Source organism: Balaenoptera physalus (genome assembly GCF_965194825.1).
Source record: "Balaenoptera physalus genome assembly, chromosome: 6".
Classification (NCBI taxonomy): Eukaryota; Metazoa; Chordata; class Mammalia; order Artiodactyla; family Balaenopteridae; genus Balaenoptera; species Balaenoptera physalus.
In genome coordinates this window covers 138,249,728-138,272,023 of record NC_138885.1, presented here as the reverse complement: position 1 = coordinate 138,272,023, position 22,296 = coordinate 138,249,728, and the positions used below count along the sequence as shown (strand labels likewise).

Below are 22,296 nucleotides of genomic sequence, written 5' to 3'. Positions count from 1 at the left end.
AGAAGGGAAGGGGAGGCAGGAGGGAGGCCGGGCGGGGGCGTGGGGGGGGGCAGCGGGCAAGCCCGTCGGCGGAAGGGGCTGGCGACAGGCCCCTCCCCCTTGGCGGGCACCCGGCCCTCCCCTCCTCCTCCCCCCTGGGGCCCCTCCCCCAGGGGTCCTGTCCGGCAGGGCCACGGGGACTGCCCCCATCCCCCTGCTCTCTGAGCGGCCCAGGGTCTCCGTTCGTTGACAAGAGGTTCTCCCGGGGTGTCGGGGGCCTAGCGGGTGTGGTTGGGACCTGGCACGTGGGGACCCCCCAAGCGCAGCCCCTACCTGTCTCGCAGTGGACTCCAGCGAAGCCCGGGGGGCACTGGCAGACAAAGGCCCCCGGGAGGTCCCTGCAGGAGCCTCCGTTTCTGCAGGGCTGCGCCAGGCACTCGTCTGTCTCTGCAGAGACGGGACACGAGACGGCATGACCCCGCGCCCCCGGGGTCTCCTGTGCACCGAGACTTCAGCTTCGCCGCTGCCCTCCACTCTGCCCACAGAGCCTGCCCCCAGGCCGCTCCTGCCTTCACTGCCCAGGCTTCGCAGGGGCCCCGACTGGACATCCTGGGCCTGCCCCGCCACGCCGGGGCGATGTCTCTGTCTCGGGGCTCAGAGGCCCCCGTAGGCGTGCGGGGAGCAGGGCTTGTTCAGCGGTGCACCCGGCAGGCCTCCCCTCCCTCCTCTGGCACAGAGCACTGGGGTGTGGCCTGCCCCCCTGCCCCCAGGCCAGAGGCTGCAGGAGGCTAGCTTTTCTCAGCTGAGCTCTCAGTCCCCCTGGGGAGGCAGAAGCAGGGACATCAGAGCTGGCAGGGACCTGAGAGAGCAGGCGGTGCCCAACCAGAGACCAGCCCAGGGAGAGGGGCAGCCGGAGCAAGGTGACCACGGCTAAGGGACGCCAGTGCCCCAGGCCCACGGCCGGGGTGCCGGAGCTGCCAGCCCGCAGCGAGGGTCGGGACCTGTCTTACCCAGCTCACAGCGGGCTCCTTCATGCCCTGGGCTGCAGACACACAGGTACCCAGCGATGCGGTCCTGGCAGGAGCCCCCATGCAGGCACGGCTGGGATCGGCACTCGTCAATTTCTGGGAGAGGAGAGCCCGGGTGCCAGGTGCAAGGAGAGATCCCAAGAATAAAGCAGTGTTGCTGTTGTTAGAGGGGGTGACTCGAGGCCAGATTAAGATGGACACAGATCAGCTCTGGTGTGAGGGTCTGGACAGAGGTCTGCGGCCTCCCCCAGGTGCTTGGAGAGGCCAGAATCTGGGCAGGGCTGCCTCGGAGCAGAGGGACGCCTTGGACCTGGGCACTCGGGCTGGGCGGCGTCTGGGAAGTGCCTGGGGCTGCCCTCAGTGGCCCTCGGGGGACAGGCCCAATCTTGCCAATTCATTAGATAACAATCACGTGTGGAACCAATACATTTGGGGGTGAGTCCTTCATCTTAAAATACTCACCGCAGGCTTTTTAAAAACTTGGAGTTGTGCTCCTGAATTAAAAGTGTTCAATTTAGAAGAGTTTACTTTTAATGCTTAACATATAAATAAGTAAATAAATGGTAATGACATAATGACACCTGGGGGCCGGCGCCCAACCTGGGAGCTAGAACGTTGGCCGGCTCCCCTGGTTACGGGCACTTCCCAACTCCTTGTGTCCTGAATTTCTGTGCTATCTCCTCTGTGCCCCTTAAATTAGTTTAAAATTTTTTATGAATACCTTAGACAATATATGGTTTTGATTTTGCTATTTATGAACTTTATTAATAGGACATTGTGGTATACGTACTCTTTTCTCACTCAACATTTAATGTCTCCGCATTGTTGTGGGTTGCCCTTTTTACTGCTGTATAATATTCCTCAGTGTGATTATACCATACTTTATCCTTTCTTGTTTAGTAGGAATTTGGGTTGGATTTAGACTTCTTGCTATTGCAAAAAAAAAAAAAAAGCTGTGTCTTTCACATCTCCTGGTGTAGATGTGTCAGTTTTCCCTAGACTTATACCTAGAAGTAGAACTGCTAGGACACAGTTTATATGAATGGTCAACTTGACAGGCAAATTACTAAATTGTCTTCAAAGTGCTTCTACCAATTTACACTTCCTCCAGCAATTCATAAGAAATCCTGTTGCTCTACATTCTCACCAGTATTTGGGCTTTTTAGACTTCTGAAGTTTTGCCAATGAAAGTATCTCATTGTACTTTTGATTTGCATTTTGCTGATCACTAATGAAGAGAAAGTTTCTTTTCATTGGCTTTATGTACCTCCTCTTCCATGAAATGCCTACTCGTGTGTTTTACCTATTTTCCTATTGGGTTGATTTTATATATATATATATATATATATATATATATATATATATATATATATATATATATATATATATATATATATATATAAAAAATATATATATTACATATATATAATCTTCTCCCAGTTTGTAGCTTACATTTGACTTTCTTAAGGCTGATAAATTTAAATTCCTAAATTTTAGCTAGTCTAGTTGTCCATTTTTTCCTTTTATAGTTAGTGCTTTCTGTGGCTTAAGGAATCTTTCCCTACCCCAAGGCCAAAAAGATATTTACCTACATTTTCTACACAAAATCATATACTTAAAAAAAAACCCATTTAAGTCCTTAATCCATCTGGAATTAATTGTTGTGTATGGTGAGAAGTGGGGAAACAATGTAATATTTTCCCGAGTACATAACCATTTTATTCCAGTTGTCATGAAGATTTTCTCATATGCTTTCTTTCAGAAGTTTATAGTTTTAGCTTCTACATTTATGTCTATAATTCATTTCACACATATAGAAATTATCATTTTTGATGCTATTGTACATAATATTGTTTCATTTCATTTTCCAAGTCTTCACAGCTAGAATATGAAAATATAATTGGTTCTGTGTATTGACCCTGTATCCTGTGATCTAGTTGAATTCACTTATTAGTTCTATAGCTTTTGTAAAATCTCTTAGAATTTTTTTCTATGTGCACGATTGTGTCATCTTTACTTCTTCTTGCCCAATAGACATGCCTTTTCTCCCTTTTCTTGTCTATGGCACTGTCTAGGACCTCCAAGACAACGTTGGAAGGAACTGGTGGAAGGGACACCTTTGCCTTATTACTGATTATAGCAGGAAGTCTTTCACCATTAAGTATTTTGTTAGCTGTTGACTTTTTCATGGATGCCCTTTATCAGGTTGAAGACCTTTTTTTCTACTCTTAGTTTATTAAGAGTTTTTAAAATAATAGTTGAATTTTGTCAAATGATTTTTCTGCATCTATTGAGATGATCATATGGTTTCCTCCTTTATCTCCTAATATGGTGAATTACATTTATTAATTTTCAAATGTTAAACCAACCTGTACTCTTGATATGGGTCCCTCTTGCTCAGGTTGGATTATCCTTTTGATGTAGGACTGGGTTTGATTTGAGTAATATTTTATTAGGATTTTTGTGCTTTGCTCATGAGAAATATTAGTCTGTAATTTCATTTTTGTAATGTCTCTGGTTTTGGCATAAAGGCATTACTGGTCTCATAAAATGAGTTGAGAAGTGTTCCTTCCTCCTACATTTTCTGAAAGAGCTCCGTATATAGTATTATTCCTTTCTTAAACGTTGGATAGAACTCGGTGAGGCAGTCTGGTCTTGCCATTTTCTTTGCAGGAGAGTTTTAAATTACAACTTACATTTATTTCATAGCTATGGGGCTATTCACATTTTCTATTTATTCTTGTGTCAGTTGTGGTTATTTGTGTCTTTCAAAGTAGTATTCATCATTTTCTCTAAGTTGTGAGATGTATTGGCCTAAAGTTGCTCACAATATCTCCCTGTCCTTTAAATGCTGGTACGATCTTTACTGATGTCTCCTCTTTCATTCTGATATTGCTAATTTTTCTTTTTTTTTTTCCTTGATGAGTCTAGCTAGAGGTTTATTATTTTTATTGACCTTTTCAAGGAATCAGCTTTTAGTTTCATTGGTTTTCTCTACACATCTTTTTTATAATTATATTTTATAATTGTCTGTTATTGATAAATAAAAATGCAATGAATTTTGTTATAATAACCTATATCTACTAAACATGTTACATTTCCTATCACTTTTAGAAGTTTTCCTGTAGATTAAAGACAACAATATCAGCTGCAAACACTGACATTTTTACTTCCTCCTTTAGCATTTTCATGACTTTAATTTCTTTTTCTTACTTTATTGCACGGACTAGTACTGCCAGTGTAATACTGATTAGACTTAGTGATAATGGGCATCCTTGTCTTGTTCTGAATTTTAAGGGGAATGTTTGTCTACTTAGGATAATGTGTACCCTAGGTTTGAGGAGAGGTGTAGCACAACTGCCTCAGAAGCTAATTTCCTTCCTCCTGTTGGTAGCTCAGCATGTCTGCATCAGTTCAACAGAAGAACAGCTTTTGAATTCCAGATCCTCCCCTGTATAACAAGGATCAGGAACACACTGTTCCACAGCTCTCTTGATGTAGTCTGTAGCCCTTCTTCTATAAATATGTGGAGTGTACCTGTTGCGCTTCAGATGGTGTGTCCAGCCTGCCTATGCCTGGCCTAAGCACCCCTCTCTGTGGGGTAATGAACACGTGGGGGCTACGGGGGCGCTGCTATTTCTCTCTTCTAAGTTTTCCTTCCAATAAGTTCTGTATTATTTTACACCACATGGTACTAGAAGGGTGTGTGTATCATGTTATTTTTATCTGGATGAGGAAGTATTTTTTATTCCTTATTTGGTAAGAATTTGTTTCATGAATAGGTATGAATTTTATCAAATGATTATTATGCATTCTTTGAGATTCTTACATGATTTTTCTCCTTCAGTTGGTTACTGTAGCAGATTTTTCTAATATCAAACTATTTTTGCAATAACCCAACTTGATAATGGTGTATATAGTCTTTATAGACTGTCAAATTTCTGCATCTGTGTTCATATGTTTAATGGACCCCTAATTTTACTTTCTCCAACTGTCCATATCTAGTGTTGGTTTAAGGTTGTCCTGGCCTCACAGAGTGGGTTGGCACATACTCTTTTCTACTCCCTGGAAGAGCCTGTATCACGCTGCAACAAGCTGTTTCTTGGCAGTTTGGTGGAATTTACCCATAGCATTGTTTGGGCCTGGTGTTTCCTTGTGAGAAAACTTCTTTGCATCCTCAGCTCTCTGATAGGTTAAAAGGTATGATCTTATGGGTTCTCCGGTGTTTCCTTGATGTTACAGTGAGACTGATGGTATTTTCTAACTGTCTACATCCTAACTGAATGGATCACCTCAGTATGTTAAAAATACCATTTTATTATCTCACTCCTGATGTCCGCTGTTGAGAAGTCCGGTGCCGATCTGATTCTTGTTCCTTTGTGGATTCTTGTTCCTTTTTTCTCTCTGGATGTTTTAAGGATTTTTTTTTCTGTTTTTCTCTGATTTTCTTAACTTTTATTATAATGTGTCTAATGTTTCCCTTTTCTCCTGTTTGATGTCCTGCAGGCCCTTTCAGCCTCTGGTCATTCACCAGTAATTCTGGGAATTACTCCACAGTTGCTCCAACATTTCCTCCTCATTCTTGGATTCCTGTCATCTCAACGTCAGCACTTCTACCCTCCTCAGTGCCTACGTTTTCTTTTGATTTATGAGTGTTTCCCTGCTTCTTTCTCGTACAGCCCCGCACACCGATCTGTCCACTCATTAACTTAAGTCTTCGTCTGTATCCATTTGTAAGTTGTGTCTGTTACTTCAACTATTATAGTTTTTCAATCTTCTTATTTCTGCTTTCTTTTAAAAGATTATATATTGATCCTTTTTTTTTATGGTCTGTGCCATGTTTCCTTTTGTATGTTTGTCATGCTTATTTTATATTATTTATCTTCTATACTTCTACCCCCAGTAGTATATGTTGTCTGGACTTTACTGTTGTTTCTGAGGTGGCTGTACTTGGTGGGTGTCTTGATATCTTGGCTTATGCGGTCACGCTCCCTGGTGGTACCCACTCCTCATCTGATGGCATGTTGAGGAGAAGTGGCACTGGGACAGGCGTGGCCTCCTAGACAGTAACCACCAGCCCTGGGGGGCTTGGAAGGACAGGAGTGAAGGAAGATGCTGAGGCCAGGTGGTCTCCACCTGTTTCCTGGAACTCTTCACCTGACAGGGCCGCCCAGGTCCGACTGGGCCTTGCAGGGCTTTTGGGAGACAGAAGTGTGTTATGTGCCCCTCCCATCTCTGGATGCTGTCACTGTCCCTAAGCTACTTTGTTTAAAAACCTTTCTTTCATGAAAAATGTGTTACCATCACACAGATTTTCTGACGAACAGAGTCTGGGATGCTTTGGCTTAATGCAACATGCCTGTGGTGATGTCTGCGGCGCCCCTGTCTCCAGGGGCGTGGGTGGGGGGCCTCGCCTGCAGGCCGTGCACCCTGGCACACTGTAGGGCCCTGGAGGCAACGCTGTCTAGAGCAACAGCCCTCAAATGGCTGTGGGGGCTCGTGGGGGCCTTGTTCAAACGCAGGGTCTGATTCCACAGGTCTGGGTGGGGCTGGGGGCAGGAGGTGAGTCCTGAGCCCTGCTCTGCCTCTTCAGGGCTCTGCCTTTGGGCTCCCTCTTGGCCTCAGCGGCTTCCTCTGCAGAGCGGGCGTGTGGGTGCTGGACCCCGTGCTCTGGGACGCTCTGAGGACAGGGAAGCCCTTAGAGAAGGGTACAGAGCGGAGCTGGCACTGGTCATCACCACCATCACCACAGGGTTTTGGCCGCACTTTGCACAGAGGATACCGAAGGGAGGAGGGGCAGGCCAGGCTCAGAACCACAGCCCCTGTGCTCTTCCACTCGGCCCAGGGGAGGAGGGCTTGGCCCTGCGCACCCACCCACCCACGCACCCACCCCAGAGGGCCCCCAGGTCACCGTGGCACTGGGGAGGCTCGCTCCAGACGCCCTGCGGCTGGCAGACGCGGATGTGGTTGGAGGCGCTCGGGCTGTAGCCTCGGTCACACGAGTACAGGGCCACCGAGCCCAGCCGGGTGCCGTTGAAGCGCAGGGTGGCGTGCGTCACCTCCTCGGGCGGGCCGCAGTCCACCTCTGCAAGGACACGGCAGCCCTGTCCTGCACCGCGGGCTGCCGGCTGGCCCCTCCTGCTGCTCTGCCCTTGGCCTCACCGCGCTGCACGGCCCGGGGCCCTCGCTCCCCACACAGCCCATCCCAGGGTGAAAGCGCCATGGCTTCCAGAATGGGCTTCTCAGAGGTTTCCTTTCCTTCTTTCCCATCCCTCCCCTCGGCCCCCTGCTGGGCCCTGCTCTGCCCTTCAGGGAGCGGAGGACCCCCGGCCCTCTCACCTGCCTGGCACCGGCGTCCTGTGTACCCTGCTTGACAGCGGCAGGAGAAGTCTGTCCCCAGGGCCTCGCAGGTACCCCCATTCATGCACGGGCTCCGGAAGCAGGGGGAGGGGGCTGCAAGGGCACAGGGGGTCCCTGTCGCCCACCACCGTGTCCTCCCCAAAGGCCTCGGCGCTGCAGGGGAGTGTCCCGTCTCTCGACCCAGCTCCACCTCCCGCGCCTCCGTGGTCGGGCCATCCCTGCCCACCGGGCCTGTCTTCTTGTCTGCGCCCTGGCCCGCTGGCCTCCGCCCCCCTTACCTATCTCGCAGTGCCGTCCCGAGAAGCCTGGGGGACAGTCGCACTTGTATTTGCCGATGTAGTGGAAGCAGGTGCCGCCGTTGTGACAGGGGCCAGAGGCGCATGAGTCTGGCTTCCCTGGAAGCAGGAGGCACCCATCGGGCGGGGGCGGGGGTCACGCGTCCACCACCCCTGCCCCTTCCGTGATCCCTCGACATCCCAGAGCTGGGGCCTCGGGGGGGACGCTCCTGACAAGCAGACGCACGGTGGCGGGGCCGGGGGCCCTGGGTCGGGGCCTGGCTCCTCCCCACTCTCTACAGGCTGATCCCCACCGGCTGGGGCCGCACCGATCTCGCAGTGCCTTCCGGTGAAGCGGTAGGGGCAGTCGCAGTGGTACTCGCCGCCCGCTTCCTTGCACGTGCCGCCGTTCCTGCAGGGCCCCGAGCTGCACAGGCGCGGCCGGGCTGCGAGGAGGGACAGACAGAGACAGAGAGGCGGGTAAACCGGGGCCAGCTTCCCGGCCCCGCAGTGCCCATGACGCCCCGCTCGAGCCTTCTCCGTCCTCAGGCACCGCTGGGCCCCGTGCGCCCAGGCCTGCCTCTCGGCGGAGCCCGAGGCCCAGCTGCAGCAGGGGCCGAGCCAGCCACGTGCGGCCCCTCAGCCTCGGGGGCCCTCTGCCCGCCCGTCCGTCCTCTCTTCCCTGCCCCAGGCTCCGCTGGAGAGCCAGGAGAGCTGGCCCCGCAGTGCGGCCAGCGCTGCACCCGCCTTCCTGCCCGGTGGGGAGCTGACATCCACGGACCGGGCCGGGAGCCCCGCTGTGGCTCCGTTCTGATTTTCCTGTTTTCTGTACCTTTACTGGGGGCACTTCCTTGGACATGCGGGGCCCCGGCCACCCGCCCGAGCTGGAGGAGCCGCACCTTCACAGCCCAGCCAGGAGTTTAGACACTTGGCCTCCTCGACGCTCTTGGGGGGATCGTGAGGCAGGAGGGGGCCTGCCCCCAGGCTCAGGGGGCCTCTTCTCCCCCTGCACCCTGTGGGGCCTCACAGGCTGCCGGTCCAAGTTCCGGCCGCCCCACCCCGTGTCCCTCCGTGTCCACTCTCTGGGATGCCTTTGCCGAGGGTGCGGACCTCAGCGGTACTTGCAGAGGATCAGGCCACTCTCTGGAAAGCCCTCCTCCTGCTACAGGGGTGGGGGAGGCCGCAGGCGCTCCGTGGTCAGAGCGCCGGGGACCTGCCCTCAGGGCCACCGTGGGAGTGGCAGAGGCTTGCAGGTAAAGGTCCAGGTTTCAGCTCTCCGGACAAGTGAGGGCAGTGGGAGGGCTGCAAGGCTGGACGTGGCCTGGGTGCCGAGCCCAGGAGAATGGGCCGGGCCACACGGGGTCGGGGGGCCGCACCCTGGGCTCTGACCAAGGGGACGCCTGGGTCACTGAAAAGAGCTCTGAGCGTTGCTTCAAACTGCGTGGGAGAGACGGCCCTGGGTTGACTCCTGCGGTGTCTTTACAGAAGAGCACTCGCGCTCTCAAGCGGCTGAACGTCGTAAAATGTTGACATTCTCCAATTGCGCTCAATTTAACAAAGTCCTAATGAATTTTTAAAAAATCAGTGATTCTAAAAGCCACTCGGAAAAACACTGAGCAGGAAAGGAAGCCCGTCGTGAGGAAAGCGCTGTGATGAGCGGGAGGCGGCCGGGGCAGCCCGGGCCCCGCCAGCCCCCCGCCCTGGAGCGCCGCCGCCGCGCCCCACCTTTCTCGCAGTGCCGGCCGTGGAAGCCCCGCGGGCACTCGCATGTGTAGGAGTCGTCGTGGGCGTCACAGGAGCCTCCGTTGAAGCAGGGGTCCGAGTCGCAGGGGGACGGCAGCGCTGTGGGGACAGACGGCAATCACCCTGAGGTCCTGGCTGGGACTGAGGTCAGGGTCTTGATCCCTCACGCTGGGCTCTAAGGCCCGCCCTGGAATTTCTTGTATTTCTGATTTTTCCAGAGTTCACCCTCGCTCTTACGTGAGCTGGGACTGAGCTGTGGTCCACGAGGGTCTTGGTACCGTCACCACCAGCACCACCATCACGTGTGGTCACTCACTACCTAAGTCACTGGTCATCCGCGCACTAACAGATACGCGGGGTGAACCTGTTTCTCCGCAGGTGCTTGTCAGGTGCACGTTAGTGTTCTAGCAGCTAAGCGCGGGGCTCAGGAAGGCGCGGCGCGGCACTTGCACACGGCCAGGCCGTCCGCCCCCAGGTCCCCTCGGGGGCCCCCTCCTGCTGCGCCCACTGCTTTCTCGCCCACCCCCCACCCCAGCTTCTGGGCGGAGTCCGGCCTCGCAGGCTGGCGCCCGCACCCACCCCACTCACAGTGGCTGACGTTGTGGTCGGTGTGGCAGACGCACAGGTAGCTCCCGCCGTACTCCATGCAGTAGCCGCCGTCGGGGCACTGCGTGTTCATGTTGCAGGGCATGGCCGTGACTTCTGCGGGGAAGGGGAGAGCCCGTCTCACGTCCCCGCGTGTCTCCCTGGAGACCGTGTGTCCTTGAGAAGGACCGAGCTGCCCAAGGCCCGGTGACCCTGCCAGGGTGACCAGGTTCGGGCACCCTTGTGGCCTCCCCACCGCCCCACCCGCCATGTGGGTCCGGGCCCAGGCCCAAGCCACCACTTACACGGTGGCTGTGGGGATTCTCAGGGTCCAGGCAGGAAGGGCGCCCCCATCCCAGCCCTGGGCACCTACCAAATTCGCAGAGGAGCCCAAAGAAGCCCGGAGGGCACTGGCAGAGGGTGGTGTTAGCCCCCAGGCACCTGCCACCATTGCGGCACTCACAGTTGTTGGGGGTTCCTGCCACGGAGGGAGGGAGGGAGGAGTCGCCAATGTCGGGGTGCCCTCTCCTGACCACCGTCCCGTAAACCCTGCTGCGCAGCCCCTCTCCCCACTCCCCACAACCTCTCTCATGGGGGTTTGCGTGCACACCCCACGGGGGCCCCGGCAGCCCGGCCCACACGCACTCTCCCTGCAGTCAAGGCCCATGAAGCCTTCGGGGCATTCGCACACGTAGCCCTGGTCCGCATCCACACAGGTGCCCCCGTTCTGGCAGGGGGCCGAGAGGCAGGCGTCGGGCACTGGGTGGCTTCCTGCAAGAAAGATGGTCACTGAGGCCGCGCAGAGAGCACGGCGAGGATGGGGCCTCGGGCGGAGAGGAGCTGTCTTAACCTCTGTCCTTAGCGCCGAGCGCCCGGAAACTGATCTCTAGCGGCCCCTCGGTCCCCGAGCCCCTTCTCTGGAGCAGAATGAAAAGCCCGAGTGAGGAGGGGGCCCCACGGTGTGCACCAAAGGGCCCAGCTGAGGCCACAGCCTCCAGACATTTCCGCCCAAGCATCTCTGTTAGTTAAATATTGGGGATTTTTAACTTTAAGGTATCTTTCTGCTGCCGATTTCTAGTTTAATTTTGCTGTGGTCAGAGAACACAGTCCTTTTCAATTTATTGAGCCTTATTTTATGGCTGACAGGATGGTCTGTCATAGTTAAGGCTCCGCGAGTCCTGGAAGGAACGTGGGTGTCCGTGAATGTCAGTCGGGCCGGGTCGGCTGGCAGCGCTGCCCGGTCCCTGCATCCTTGCTGGTCCCCATGCTTGTATGCTCTGAGCCACCGAGATAGGAGTTCCGCCGAAACCCCCGCCTATGACTGGGGGTCTGTTTCCCCTTGTAGTTCTGCCAGCTGTTGCTTTGGGTATTTCGATTTGTGTTACTAGGAGTTGCATGCTTAGAGTTATTATGTCTTTCTGATGAACTGGCCCGTGGTCATTATAAAAGGTCCCTCTTCATTTCTGGCTGCTTTCCTACTCGAAAGTTTAATCTGAATGATATGAATACAGCCACTCCAGCTTCTCCTGATTCGTGTTTGCCTTTTCAGTCTTTTTGTTTTTAAATGTTCAATTTCCTCATGTTTTTTCAGAATTTATCTTTGAAATTAATATACAGTAAAATGACTTGTGTCTGAGGGACACACCTAAGAATTTAATCACATGTATAGATGTGTGTATATGGATACAGGACAGGATATGGGACATTCCGTCATCCCAAAGACCTCTTTGTTTTCTCTCTGCAGGGTCAGATTCCCTCCCTCCTGAACCCCTAGAACTACTGATCTGTTCATCACTGCAGTTTTGTCCTTTCAAGGATGCCAGAGAAGTAGAACCAAACAACCTGTACTCTTTTGAGACTGGCTTCTTTCACTCAGCGTCGCGCCTCCAGGACCGTCTCAGGTGTTATAAGCATCAGTAATTAGTCCTTTTTATGACCGAGCTGTGTCCCACATCGACAGGTACCACAGTTCATGTGTCTGTTCACCCAGGGAAGGACGTTTGGGTTCCCGGTTTTTGGTGGCTATAGACATGCTACAGACATTCCTGTCAGAGTTCTGTGTGACGTAAAGTTTTCATTTGTTTAGGGTTAATAACTAGGAGTGCGATTGCTGGGTCATGTTATAAGTGTATGTTTAACTTTATAAAAAACTATCAAACTGTTTCAGAGTGGCCAAACCGTTCGGCATTCCCACCAAAAATAGGTGAGAGTTCCCATTGTTCTGTACCCTTACCAGGTCAGTGTCTTTTATTTTAGCAATTATCATAGGCTTGCAGTGGCATCTCATTGTGGCTTTAAAAAAAAAAAAATTAATTAATTAATTAATATTTTTGGCTGTGTTGGGTCTTCGTTTCTGTGCGAGGGCTTTCTCTAGTTGCAGCAAGCGGGGGCCACTCTTCATCGCGGTGCGCAGGCCTCTCACGATCGCGGCCTCTCTTGTTGCGGAGCACAGGCTCCAGACGCGCAGGCTCAGTAGTTGTGGCGCACGGGCTTAGTTGCTCCGCGGCACGTGGGATCTTCCCAGACCGGGGCTCGAACCCGTGTCCCCTGCATTGGCAGGCAGATTCTCAACCACTGCGCCACCAGGGAAGCCCCTCATTGTGGCTTTAATTTGCGTTTCACCAATGGTTAACGACAACAACAGATTTGTTCATCTGTTTATTTGCCTTCTGTGTATCCTTTTTGGTTAAGTGTCCGAGTCTTTTTTTAAATTATTTATTTATTTATTTAGGCTGCCCCGGGTCTTAGTTGAGGCATGGAGGATCTTTAGTTGTGGCATGTGGACTTCTTAGTTGTGGCATGCATGTGGGATCTAGTTCCCAGACGAGGGATCGAACCCGGGCCCTCTGCTTTGGGAGCGCTGAGTCCTAACCACTGCACCACCAGGGAAATTCCTCTCCCAGTCTTTAGCTTGTCTTTTCATTCTCTTAACCATGTCTTTCACAGAGGAAAAGTTTTCAGTTTTGATGAAGTCCAATTTATCTATTTTTTCTTTGATAGAGCATGCTTTTGCGGTCTTGTCTCAGAACTCTTTGCTTAACCATGAGTCACAAAGATTTTTCTATCTAAAAATCTTTAGTTTTCTTCTAAAAACGTTATAGTTTTCTGTTTTCTGTTCAGGTCTATGATTCATTTTGAGTTAATCTTTGTATAAGATGTGTTTAGGTTGAAGTTCATTTTCTACATAAGGATGTCTAATTGTTCCAACATCATTTGTTGAAAAGATCATCCTTTTTCTGCTGAATGTCTTTTATACCTTTTCAAAAAATAATACCCATATTTGTGCACGTCCGTTTCTGGATCCTCTTTCCTCTGTTGACTGGTGTGTCAGTCCCTTTGCCGATACCACACAATCTTGATCACTGTAGCTTTATTATAAGTCTTAATACCAGGTAGTGTGATTCCTTAAAATGTATTCTTCTTTTTCGAAATTGTTTTGGCTATCTTAATTCCTTTGCCTTTCCATATAAATTATAGAATCAGCTTGTGTGCAGCTACCAAAAACCCTGCTGAGATTTTGATTGGAATCATGTTAAATCTACAGGTCAGTCTGGGGAGAACTGACATATTTGCTATGTTAAGTCTTCTAATCCATGAACACAGTGTCTCTCTATGTACCGAGAGCTTCTTTGATTTCTTTCATCAGCATTTTGTAGTTTTCAGTATTTAAATCTTGAAAATGCTTTATTACATTTATACCTAAGTCTTTTAATAAATGGTATCGTTTTTAATTTTTTTGTATCCATCATTTTATTGTTTAAAACTTAACTGTAAATGTAATACATATGAACAATTGCAAAAAAAAATATAAAAAATTTCAAGCAAAATGTAATCAATACTCCCCAGGGAGAATGGGAGCACTCTTTCCCACAGCCTCTCCAGCTCCAGAGACCATCAACTCTTAAAACTTTTACCAATCTAATGGGCAAAACCTGAAATTAGATTTTTTATTTAACCTGTAGTTTCTTAATTAGTGAGACTGAGCTTCTTTTCACTTGTTCATGGGTGTTCGTTTCTCTCTGTGTGTGACTTCCCTGCTTACATTCTTTGCCATTGTTTCCGCTGAGTTGTTTGTCTTTTGCTTATCAGATTACACATGCGCAACCTGAGGGAGCCCAGGAGCTCAGAAAGAACATGAGGGGCTGCCGCCCCAGACCCCCTCCACGCCCTCCCCAGCACATCTCGTCCTCTGGGGCTATGCTTTTGGTCCTCTGGCATGAAATCTGAGCTTAGTGGCCCCACTCCGCTACTTACTTCCTGTGACTGCACTCCTGTCTGGGGTCACGTGGCTGGAGGACAGAGAAAGGGAAAAACAGCAGGAGTTTGCCCACCCTTGTGCAGCCCAGAATTCCCCCAGCTGGAGAGGAAGGCTCCCCCACTGCTGCCTCTGTGGGTCCTGCTTCTCTGTCAACGCTCACTTCTGGTTTCGGGGTTGCTCTGAGACCAGGCGGCGGGGTCGGGGGGACACCAGAGGAAAGTAATGAGGACTCGCCCCTGTGCTTCTCCCCACCCCGCCCGCTGCTACGTCAGAGTCCTAAGAGCTACTCCCAGCACTCGGTCCAGGATTGGTCGCTGCACTCAGTGTGAGAGACCCATCCCACGACTTTAAAATGATCTGTGTCTTCCTATTTGCAGCAGGTTTCTTGCAGAAAGTATATGGTTGGGTCTTGCTTTTCAATTCGATTCGACAATCTCTGTCTTTTAATTTGTGTTTTAATCTTTTTTACATTTAAATGTAATTGCCAATATGACTGGATTAAACCCATCACCTTGCTATTGTTTTTTATTTGTCCCACTTCTTCTTTGTTCCTTTTTCGTCGTCTTTTTTTTATTTTCTGGGTGAACAAAACATTTGTTTATGTGAAATCACAAGGTGAGAAAGCATATGTAAAATTTCATAAATGCCACTAAAAATTTATTTAAACTTTAACTACTAGGCTTCATTTATTCTTAAAGATATAAAGTTGTGCTTTCATTTTGAGTTAGAAAAATATATTCCTTTTTCTTTTCAATGACTGTAGATTTTTCAAATTTTCCTACACACTTTTATTTTTATTTATTAACTAGAGGTAACTAGTAATATAACTCATTTGCTCAGTTAACATTAAATATTTATTTAAGGATTAAATCCTCTGAATTCTGAATTCCTTTCCACTGCTAAAATCTGGTATTTTATAATTGTGCCTTTGAATATTTAATGGTAGTTACAGCCAGTAAGTTTATCTTCCTTTTTCTTCTTTTCATACCTTCTGTATTGAGTATTTTTAGGATTCCATTTCATCTCCATGATTGGTTTATTGGCTATAACTCATTATTATTATTTTTTTACTTGCTGCTCTAGGGCTCACAATGTATATCTTTAACTTATCACAGTCGACCTTCAAACAGTATTAGACCACTTCGTATATAATGTCAGGACCTTACGATACTATACTTCCATTTCTCCCTTTCTATCCCTTATGCCAGAAGTTGATAAACAAAGGCTCAAAGACCAAATCTTGCCTGCCATCCATTTAAAAAAATGAAGTATCATTGGAACATGGCCATGCCCATTCACTTATGCACAGTCTGTGGCTCACTGCTTTTGCCTTACATTGGTAGAGCTGAATAGCTGTGACCACATGGCTCATAAAGCCAAAAAAAATATTACTATCTGGCCCTTTACAGAAAAAGCTTGCACAGGCTGCTTTAAGCTATTGGTGTCATACATTTTATTTCTATGTATATTGTAAACCCCAAATATGTTGCTATTTCTTTGTTTTAAAAATATCTTTAAAAAGATTAACAAGTAAGAAGAAAAGTCTTTTATTTTTACCCATATATTTACCATTTCTAGAACTCTTCATTCCTTTGTGTAGATCCAGATTTTCATCAGGGACCATTTTTCTTCTGTCAAAAAGACATTTCTTGTAATGCATATATGCTGGTGATGAATTCTCTGTTTTGCTGTCTGAAAAATCTTTTTTTTTTTTTAAAAGTATTTATTTATTTTTTTATGACTGTGTTGGGTCTTTGTTTCTGTGTGAGGGCTTTCTCTAGTTGCGGCGAGCGGGGGCCACTCTTCATCGCGGTGCGCGGGCCTCTCACTGTCGCGGCCTCTCTTGTTGCAGGGCACAGGCTCCAGATGCGCAGGCTCAGTAATTGTGGCTCACGGGCCCAGCTGCTCCGCGGCATGTGGGATCTTCCCAGACCAGGGCTCGAACCCGTGTCCCCTGCATTGGCAGGCAGATTCTCATCCACTGTGCCACCAGGGAAGCCCTGAAAAATCTTTATTTCACCTGTATTTTTGAAAGAGTTTTGCTGGGTATATAGCACTAGGTTGACAGCTTCTTTCTTTCATGCTTTGAGGGTGCTGTCCCACCGTCTTCCGGCCTGCACTGTCTCTGACAAGGAGGCTGCGGACATTCTGGTTTCTCTGTGCGGTCTGTCTTTTCTCTCTGGCTACTTTTAAGATTTTCTCTGTCATTGGTTTTCAGCAATTTGATTATGATGTGGCTTCATACGGTTTTCCTCATGTTTTTCTTGGATATGTGGTTTTCATTTTCATCAGTCTTAGAAACTGTTTGGCTGTTGTTTCTTCACATACTTTTTCTGCACCCCTGCAGCCCCCTCCCTCATTTCCGGCCCTCCAAGTACACACCTGCCAGCCTGCATGGTGTCCGTGCACAGGCCCCTGGGCAGGTGCTGTCCTTTCATCTTATTCTCTCTGGGCTGCATGTTGAACTGCTTCCATTTCTCTCTTCAAGGTCATGGATCTTTCCTTCTGTGGTGTCTTAACCTGCTGTTAACAGCGTCCAGTGTATTTTTAAAATTCAGATATTATATTTTTCATCTCTAGAAGCTTCTTTTTTTATATCTTCTACTTCTCATTATGTCTTTTTCCCTCAACAGTCTTGAACACATGGTGCATGTTCATGATGGACAACTGAACATTTGTACTTGCTGATTCTGTCATCTCTGGCCACTGTTTCTATTGATCTATTTGACTTCTGGCTGTGGGTCATATATTCCCAATCCTTTGTATGCCTAATAACTTTTGGTTGGGTATTTTGGGGTCCTGGATTCTGTTATTATTCCTTTAAAGAGTGCAGGATTTTATTCTGGCATACGGTTAAATTACTTGGGCTCAGTTTGATCCTTTCAAACTTTCTTTTAAGATTTCTTGGGGCAGATCAGATTAGCCATTAGCTTAGCATTTATTTATCCCCACTACTAAGGTGATACCACTGGGGGCTCTACTCAGCATTGGCCCTGGGTATGAAGAACTCACTCCACTCTGGCTGGTAGGCAGGCGGGTCTGAGTTCCAGGAATTGTCTGACTCACCACTCCCAGTGGTTCTTCCCCAGCCCAGTAGATTTCACCTGACCCACATTCAAGGGGTCCCCCTGCAGATCACCAGAGCCGATCTCGTGCTCTCCCCCCTTACCCCCTTCCCCTCTCAGTAGCTCTGTCCTTGCTGGTATTATCCCCCCAAATTCCAGCCACTGAATTTGAATCTCTGTCTCCTTGACCCAGAGACTCAGAGGAGCTGCTGGAGTGTGGATCCCTCCCCGGCCCCGGCCCGGCCCGGCGGCCCGGAAACGGCTCCGAGGCAGCCTTGGGGCACTTGTAGGGCTCACCCCACTTCACTCCCTTCTCTCAGGGATGACAGCCCTCTGCTTTCTGCCGTCCAACGGCTGAAAACAGTTGTTTCATATATTTTGTCTGGTTTTCTCGTTGTTGACGGTGAGAGGGAAGTTCCCAGAGCAGTTAATCCTTGTTGGCCATAAACAGAAGGCTAGATACTCTTTTTTATCATCTCCAACTTTTGGCCAGCTTCCTGCTGTATGTGTAATGTGGCTAATGGGCTTGTATTGGGGTAGACAAGTCGGTTGTTTCTTATTGTTTGCTTTCATTTGCATTATTCTTCGTACAAAACATGGTTTCTTTGCAAAATCTTTTTAAATCACTTACCTGTTTTCTGACATGAGTTTAGTTAAATACACTGATACTTAGATAACAATCTAGGCAATCATGTGACACATCACGATGATTTCAGGCAACAGGTGAGGTTGCCACCCTCCTGCCCTCTGCACCGCGAAGCCTCACCATCGCCTCAGGACACAGCCCGCCCTGCGTGTGGTCATCCGACCAAAGACCAACGGAGGGCACAGCGTCCATCCGCGTCTTACTTATGGGTAGAACCTAATTTCCTTCTTAGGTTTTGAGACTCGGAGCAAATCCGATGAGTTTGTCTTGAGCGCCCCCCCACTGGGGAGATGCAAGCACAGCTTTTGTCGGGGACCAAAGCCGTGGGAGGTAAGGTGGTGTCAGGTGCTAAAGCCCCGAATTGACTCTGTGGGTCTTTTAACTGACCTACCGAGTCCTAACCAGCATTTAAAACAGTATGCAATAGAACAGAAGTTAGCAGGCTTCATCACTTGTAGGAGAGATCAGCTTTCTTTCTGACGCCCATGGCTTGTTCCCTAGCACGGCGAGGGGTCTGGGGTAGGAAGGAGGGACGTTAAACAGCCAAGAATCTCCTGAGTCGGGAGAGGGGCCTTGGGAGTGTGGTCACCCATGCCTGCATTTTCCAGATGGGGACCAGGCCCAGAGAGGGGAACAGATTCGCTCAGCCTTACCCAGCATGTGGACGGCAGAGCTCAGACCAGACCTCCCCACCCCCGAGAGGGAAAGGGGGCAGCTGACTGCTATCACCGGTGGGGGGCTTCGGGCACGTGGCCGTTACCTGTCTCGCAGCGAGGTCCCTCGAAGGGCTCTGAACAAAGGCAGGTGAAATTCCCCACCAGGTCGACACACGACCCTCCGTTCAGGCAGGGGTCAGAGCCGCACTCGTCCACATCTGGGGGCGGCAGAGGTGGGCGCTCGGCTCTGTGCCAGCCTTTGACCACCTGGCACCCTGCGCCCCTGCTCCCACCCGAGGGCACACTCACCCGTCTCGCAGGCTGCACCCGTGTAGCCGGCTGCGCACACGCACACCGCCGAGCCGCCCTCCGCCTGGCACCAGCCGCCGTTCTCACACTCTCTGGCATCACATGGAGACTGTGCTACAAGCACAAAGGGGTGGAAGGCCATTGGATCCCCGGCTGTGGTGGCCCCAGGGGCTCCCGCTGAGCCCCATGCCCCATTCGACATCTCGGGCTGCAGCACGGGTGGATCTGGCCGTCTCTGGAGGGCATCGGACCCTGGGGGACCAGGGCAGTCCCAGCCCACCGGCACTGAAAGCTTGTCTGAATTGGGTTTATTTCAGCAGACCTGGGGAGGAGGGAGGGTGTGCCTGTGCCTGGCGGGGGACATGGGGGTGAATGGGACCCAGCTCCCGCCCTCCTGGGCAGTTCCCCTGCTCAGATGACTGTGACAGAGCTGTCATCACAGGACAGGGCTCTGGGGCTGAGAGATTCCTCCCAGCTGGGCGGGGGGCACAGCCTGTGATGGAGCCCTGAGGGGGTGCAGGAGGGGTCTGAGTGGTCCTGGGGTGAGGTTCTGAGGTGGGCGAGGCTTCTTGCTGCAAAGACAGTCCTGCAAAGGCCCTCGGCCCCCAGTCAGAGTGGGAGTGAGCAGGCGGGAGCCTGCCTTTGTCGGCGCTCTGGCCTGCCCCTCACCCAGGATGCTGGCCTCACCTGGTGGCTGCTGGCAGCAGGTGGGGGGGACACTGCCTTCCCCCAGCTACGTCACCTGTCCTGCTGACAGCTCATTCCAAAAAGGACTCAATACAGGAACCAGACGGGATCCCCAGAGCGGGCGACCCACCCTGGAGTCAGGGTGGGGGGCAGTGGGAGGAAGGAGGCCTGAACCCTGGGAGGTGTGGAGGTGCTTTGGTGGCTGACGGCACACGGTGACCCCCGTCTCTGGGACCCTGACTCCACCAGAGGGCAGGGCTGGGCACGGGTGGGGGAGGGGAGACTTGGGCCGAGCGGTACCCACGTCCCTGCTGCACTCTGCCCGGCCTCCCTGCTCTCACGGGCTCTGGGGGCCGAGGTGGGTCCTGAGACCAGAGAGCCTCATGGGGGACCGGGGGCTGGTACGCATGGGTGCTGCCGCGGTGGCCATGCAGAGGCCAAGGCTCCGGCCCCAAGGCCTCCTGGGGTCCCACCCGGCCCGGACACGTGTGTACACACCAGAGTTAAGGACTTTAAAACATTCCCTGTGGCCACAAGTCTCCATTAGAAATGGTTTTTCTAGATTGAGACATTGGTGCGGTTGTTACTTGTACACACTCGATTTAACTATGTGCTATATGTTTTTCTAAATAACAGTTACACATCAGTAGGCGTATGTAGTGGACAGTGCATCTGGCCGAGCCGGATGGGGATCAGGGGTCATCGTGCTTTGATTTTAAGGGGCTCCGTTTGTTGGGTTCCCCTAGCAGCTGACCACAGTGACACGGGGGTGGGAGTGGGGCGCCCACCTTCATTTACCAGGTGGGTGAAGGGCCAGGGTGAGGGGGCCCCAAAGAGGTGCTGCACGAAGGGCAGGGGGTAGAGGCCTGATGAGAAAGCACTGCTTCCAAAGAGCCGCGCTCAGAAGCGGGGTGGCAGACGGGCGTGCAGACTGCAGTTTGGAAGCAACAAGGGGGTCTTGAGAAAGACCCCAACCCACATTTAGGCCGTAAGACCCCCGGGATGGAGAGAAACAGCCTGCACTCCTGCCGGGAGCAGCTGGGGTTCAGGGTTTCAGGGGTGCAGGCCTGCGGTGAGACGGGTCCGGAACCAGGCCCTGCCCTGTCCCGAGGCCTCACCCTTGGCTGTGTGCTGTGGTCAGTGCTCCTGTCACGCCCACAGGGCGGGGCCTCTCCTCTTGAGTCTGGGCTCCTGCCCCCCCTGCCCCCGGGCCTCCCTGGGGCCAGGCCCCCTGCGGCACGCTGACCTGATGCCCCCTCCAGGCTAGCCACCACTCCCTGGTCGGGCAGGACCACGCCCGCGGCCCTGCAGCCCCTGGTTCCTCTCACCTGTCTCACAGGTGGGTCCCGCGAAGCCGGCCGGGCACTGGCAGATGAAGCTGTTGACGCCGTGCGTGCAGGTCCCGCCGTTCTGACACGGGTGGGAAGCACACTCGTTCACATCTGGAAAGCGGGGCAGCCGGGGACTCAGTGGAGGAGCCGCTGGGGAGGACCTGCCGTGGCCCGGGGCGGCGTGGCTGCAGAGCCCGCCCACGTGCTCACCGTCACGGAGCTGCTGTGTCCGGCTCCCCCAGCGGCGCCTCCCGGACGCCACCCACACCACGGGGACAGAGGCCCGAGGCCCGGGCTCTTGGGGCCGTCGGCTGTGCTGCCGGGTTCCTCCAGGTGGGCGGTCCCAGCAGAAACTCACCCAGGTGGCACCTCCTCCCCGTGAAGCCCGAGAGGCAGGAGCAGGTGTAGGAGGGGTTGCCCGTGACGCAGTCGTCGATGCACTTGCCGCCGTTGAGGCAGGGGCGCAGGGCCAGGCACACGGAGGCTGCGGACACAGGGAGGGCAGGGCCGTCAGCCTGGCCCCGGGGGCCCCTCTCGGGGGAGGCGCTGCGAGGTCCGCTGCTGCTGGGTCTCCGTTACCTCGAGGACAGGCCGCCCGCAGGGCTCAGCTCATGCGGCCCACCCTCCGCAGGAGCAAGGCCACCGAAACCCGCCATGAACGAGCACACGTGGGCAGGTGCGGGAGCGTCCCAGGGTTTCAGACCTCCTGTTACTAGGAGGGCCCGGGAAGAGCTGGCTGGAGTCCAGGGAGGGAGGGAGAGAGGGGCGCTCCCGGAAGGGCCCTCGGGCCCCGAGCACCACCAAGGCTGTGGGTGTCTTTGAGGACCGTCCCTGCCCTCACCGGCGCACTCACCGAGCCACACCGGCACTCAGGCCGCGTCGTCCGGCTGCCCTGCAGCGGGTGGCGCTGACTGCCTGAGCCCGTGTCAGCACCAGCCCTTCTCAGAAGGTAGGCTGCCAGGTGTGGACACCCTGCCTCTCAGGTGTGAACCCACCCTCCCTCCCTGGTGACTCCAGACGGACGCGCACGGGCTCCATCTCCTGGGCTTGCAGCGTGGGGTGGGGACACAGGGGGCCGGGCCCCCGCAACCCCACGGGACCGTGCTCCTCAGGGCCTCTGTGCGTGAGAGCTTTGAGGGCCCAGCAGGGCCTCCTCTTATCTGCCCCCCGCAGAGGCCTGGGATGGGAGAGAGGCACCTCCACATGGGAACGGCGTCCCCGAGGTACTGACTGGACCCTCTTCTGAGGACCCCACTCCTCAGGCTCACAGCCGGCAGCCTCTGCAGGGGGACATGGACCTACCCACACCTGCACGCACACCTGCACGCACACCCGCACGCACACCCGCACGCACACCCGCACCCACACCCGCAC

At 52.3% G+C, this 22,296-nt stretch overlaps 1 protein-coding gene across 19 annotated transcripts in view; it reads right to left on the bottom strand.

Annotated features, from left to right (window-relative positions):
- SNED1 (sushi, nidogen and EGF like domains 1) overlaps positions 1-22,296 on the bottom strand; it is a 142,043-nt gene that overhangs the window by 82,127 nt on the left and 37,620 nt on the right. For 11 of the 19 annotated variants that reach the window (XR_014265013.1, XR_014265014.1, XR_014265015.1 and 8 more), the window contains exons 5-18: positions 21,281-21,406; positions 20,920-21,033; positions 18,905-19,018; positions 18,700-18,813; positions 10,616-10,741; positions 10,344-10,448; positions 9,974-10,087; positions 9,368-9,484; positions 7,972-8,088; positions 7,646-7,762; positions 7,347-7,460; positions 6,919-7,092; positions 990-1,103; positions 313-426 (exon numbers count right to left, since the gene is read on the bottom strand). Coding sequence is in view for 13 of the 19 variants with exons in the window: in XM_082466000.1 (XP_082322126.1) it covers positions 313-426; positions 990-1,103; positions 6,919-7,092; positions 7,347-7,460; positions 7,646-7,762; positions 7,972-8,088; positions 9,368-9,484; positions 9,974-10,087; positions 10,344-10,448; positions 10,616-10,741; positions 18,700-18,813; positions 18,905-19,018; positions 20,920-21,033; positions 21,281-21,406 (1,680 nt within the window). In the remaining 6 variants the exon portion in view is untranslated. The remainder of the gene's footprint in view (positions 1-312; positions 427-989; positions 1,104-6,918; positions 7,093-7,346; positions 7,461-7,645; positions 7,763-7,971; positions 8,089-9,367; positions 9,485-9,973; positions 10,088-10,343; positions 10,449-10,615; positions 10,742-18,699; positions 18,814-18,904; positions 19,019-20,919; positions 21,034-21,280; positions 21,407-22,296) is intronic. The other 8 variants (XM_082466011.1, XM_082466005.1, XM_082466012.1 and 5 more) reach the window with 6 other exon arrangements.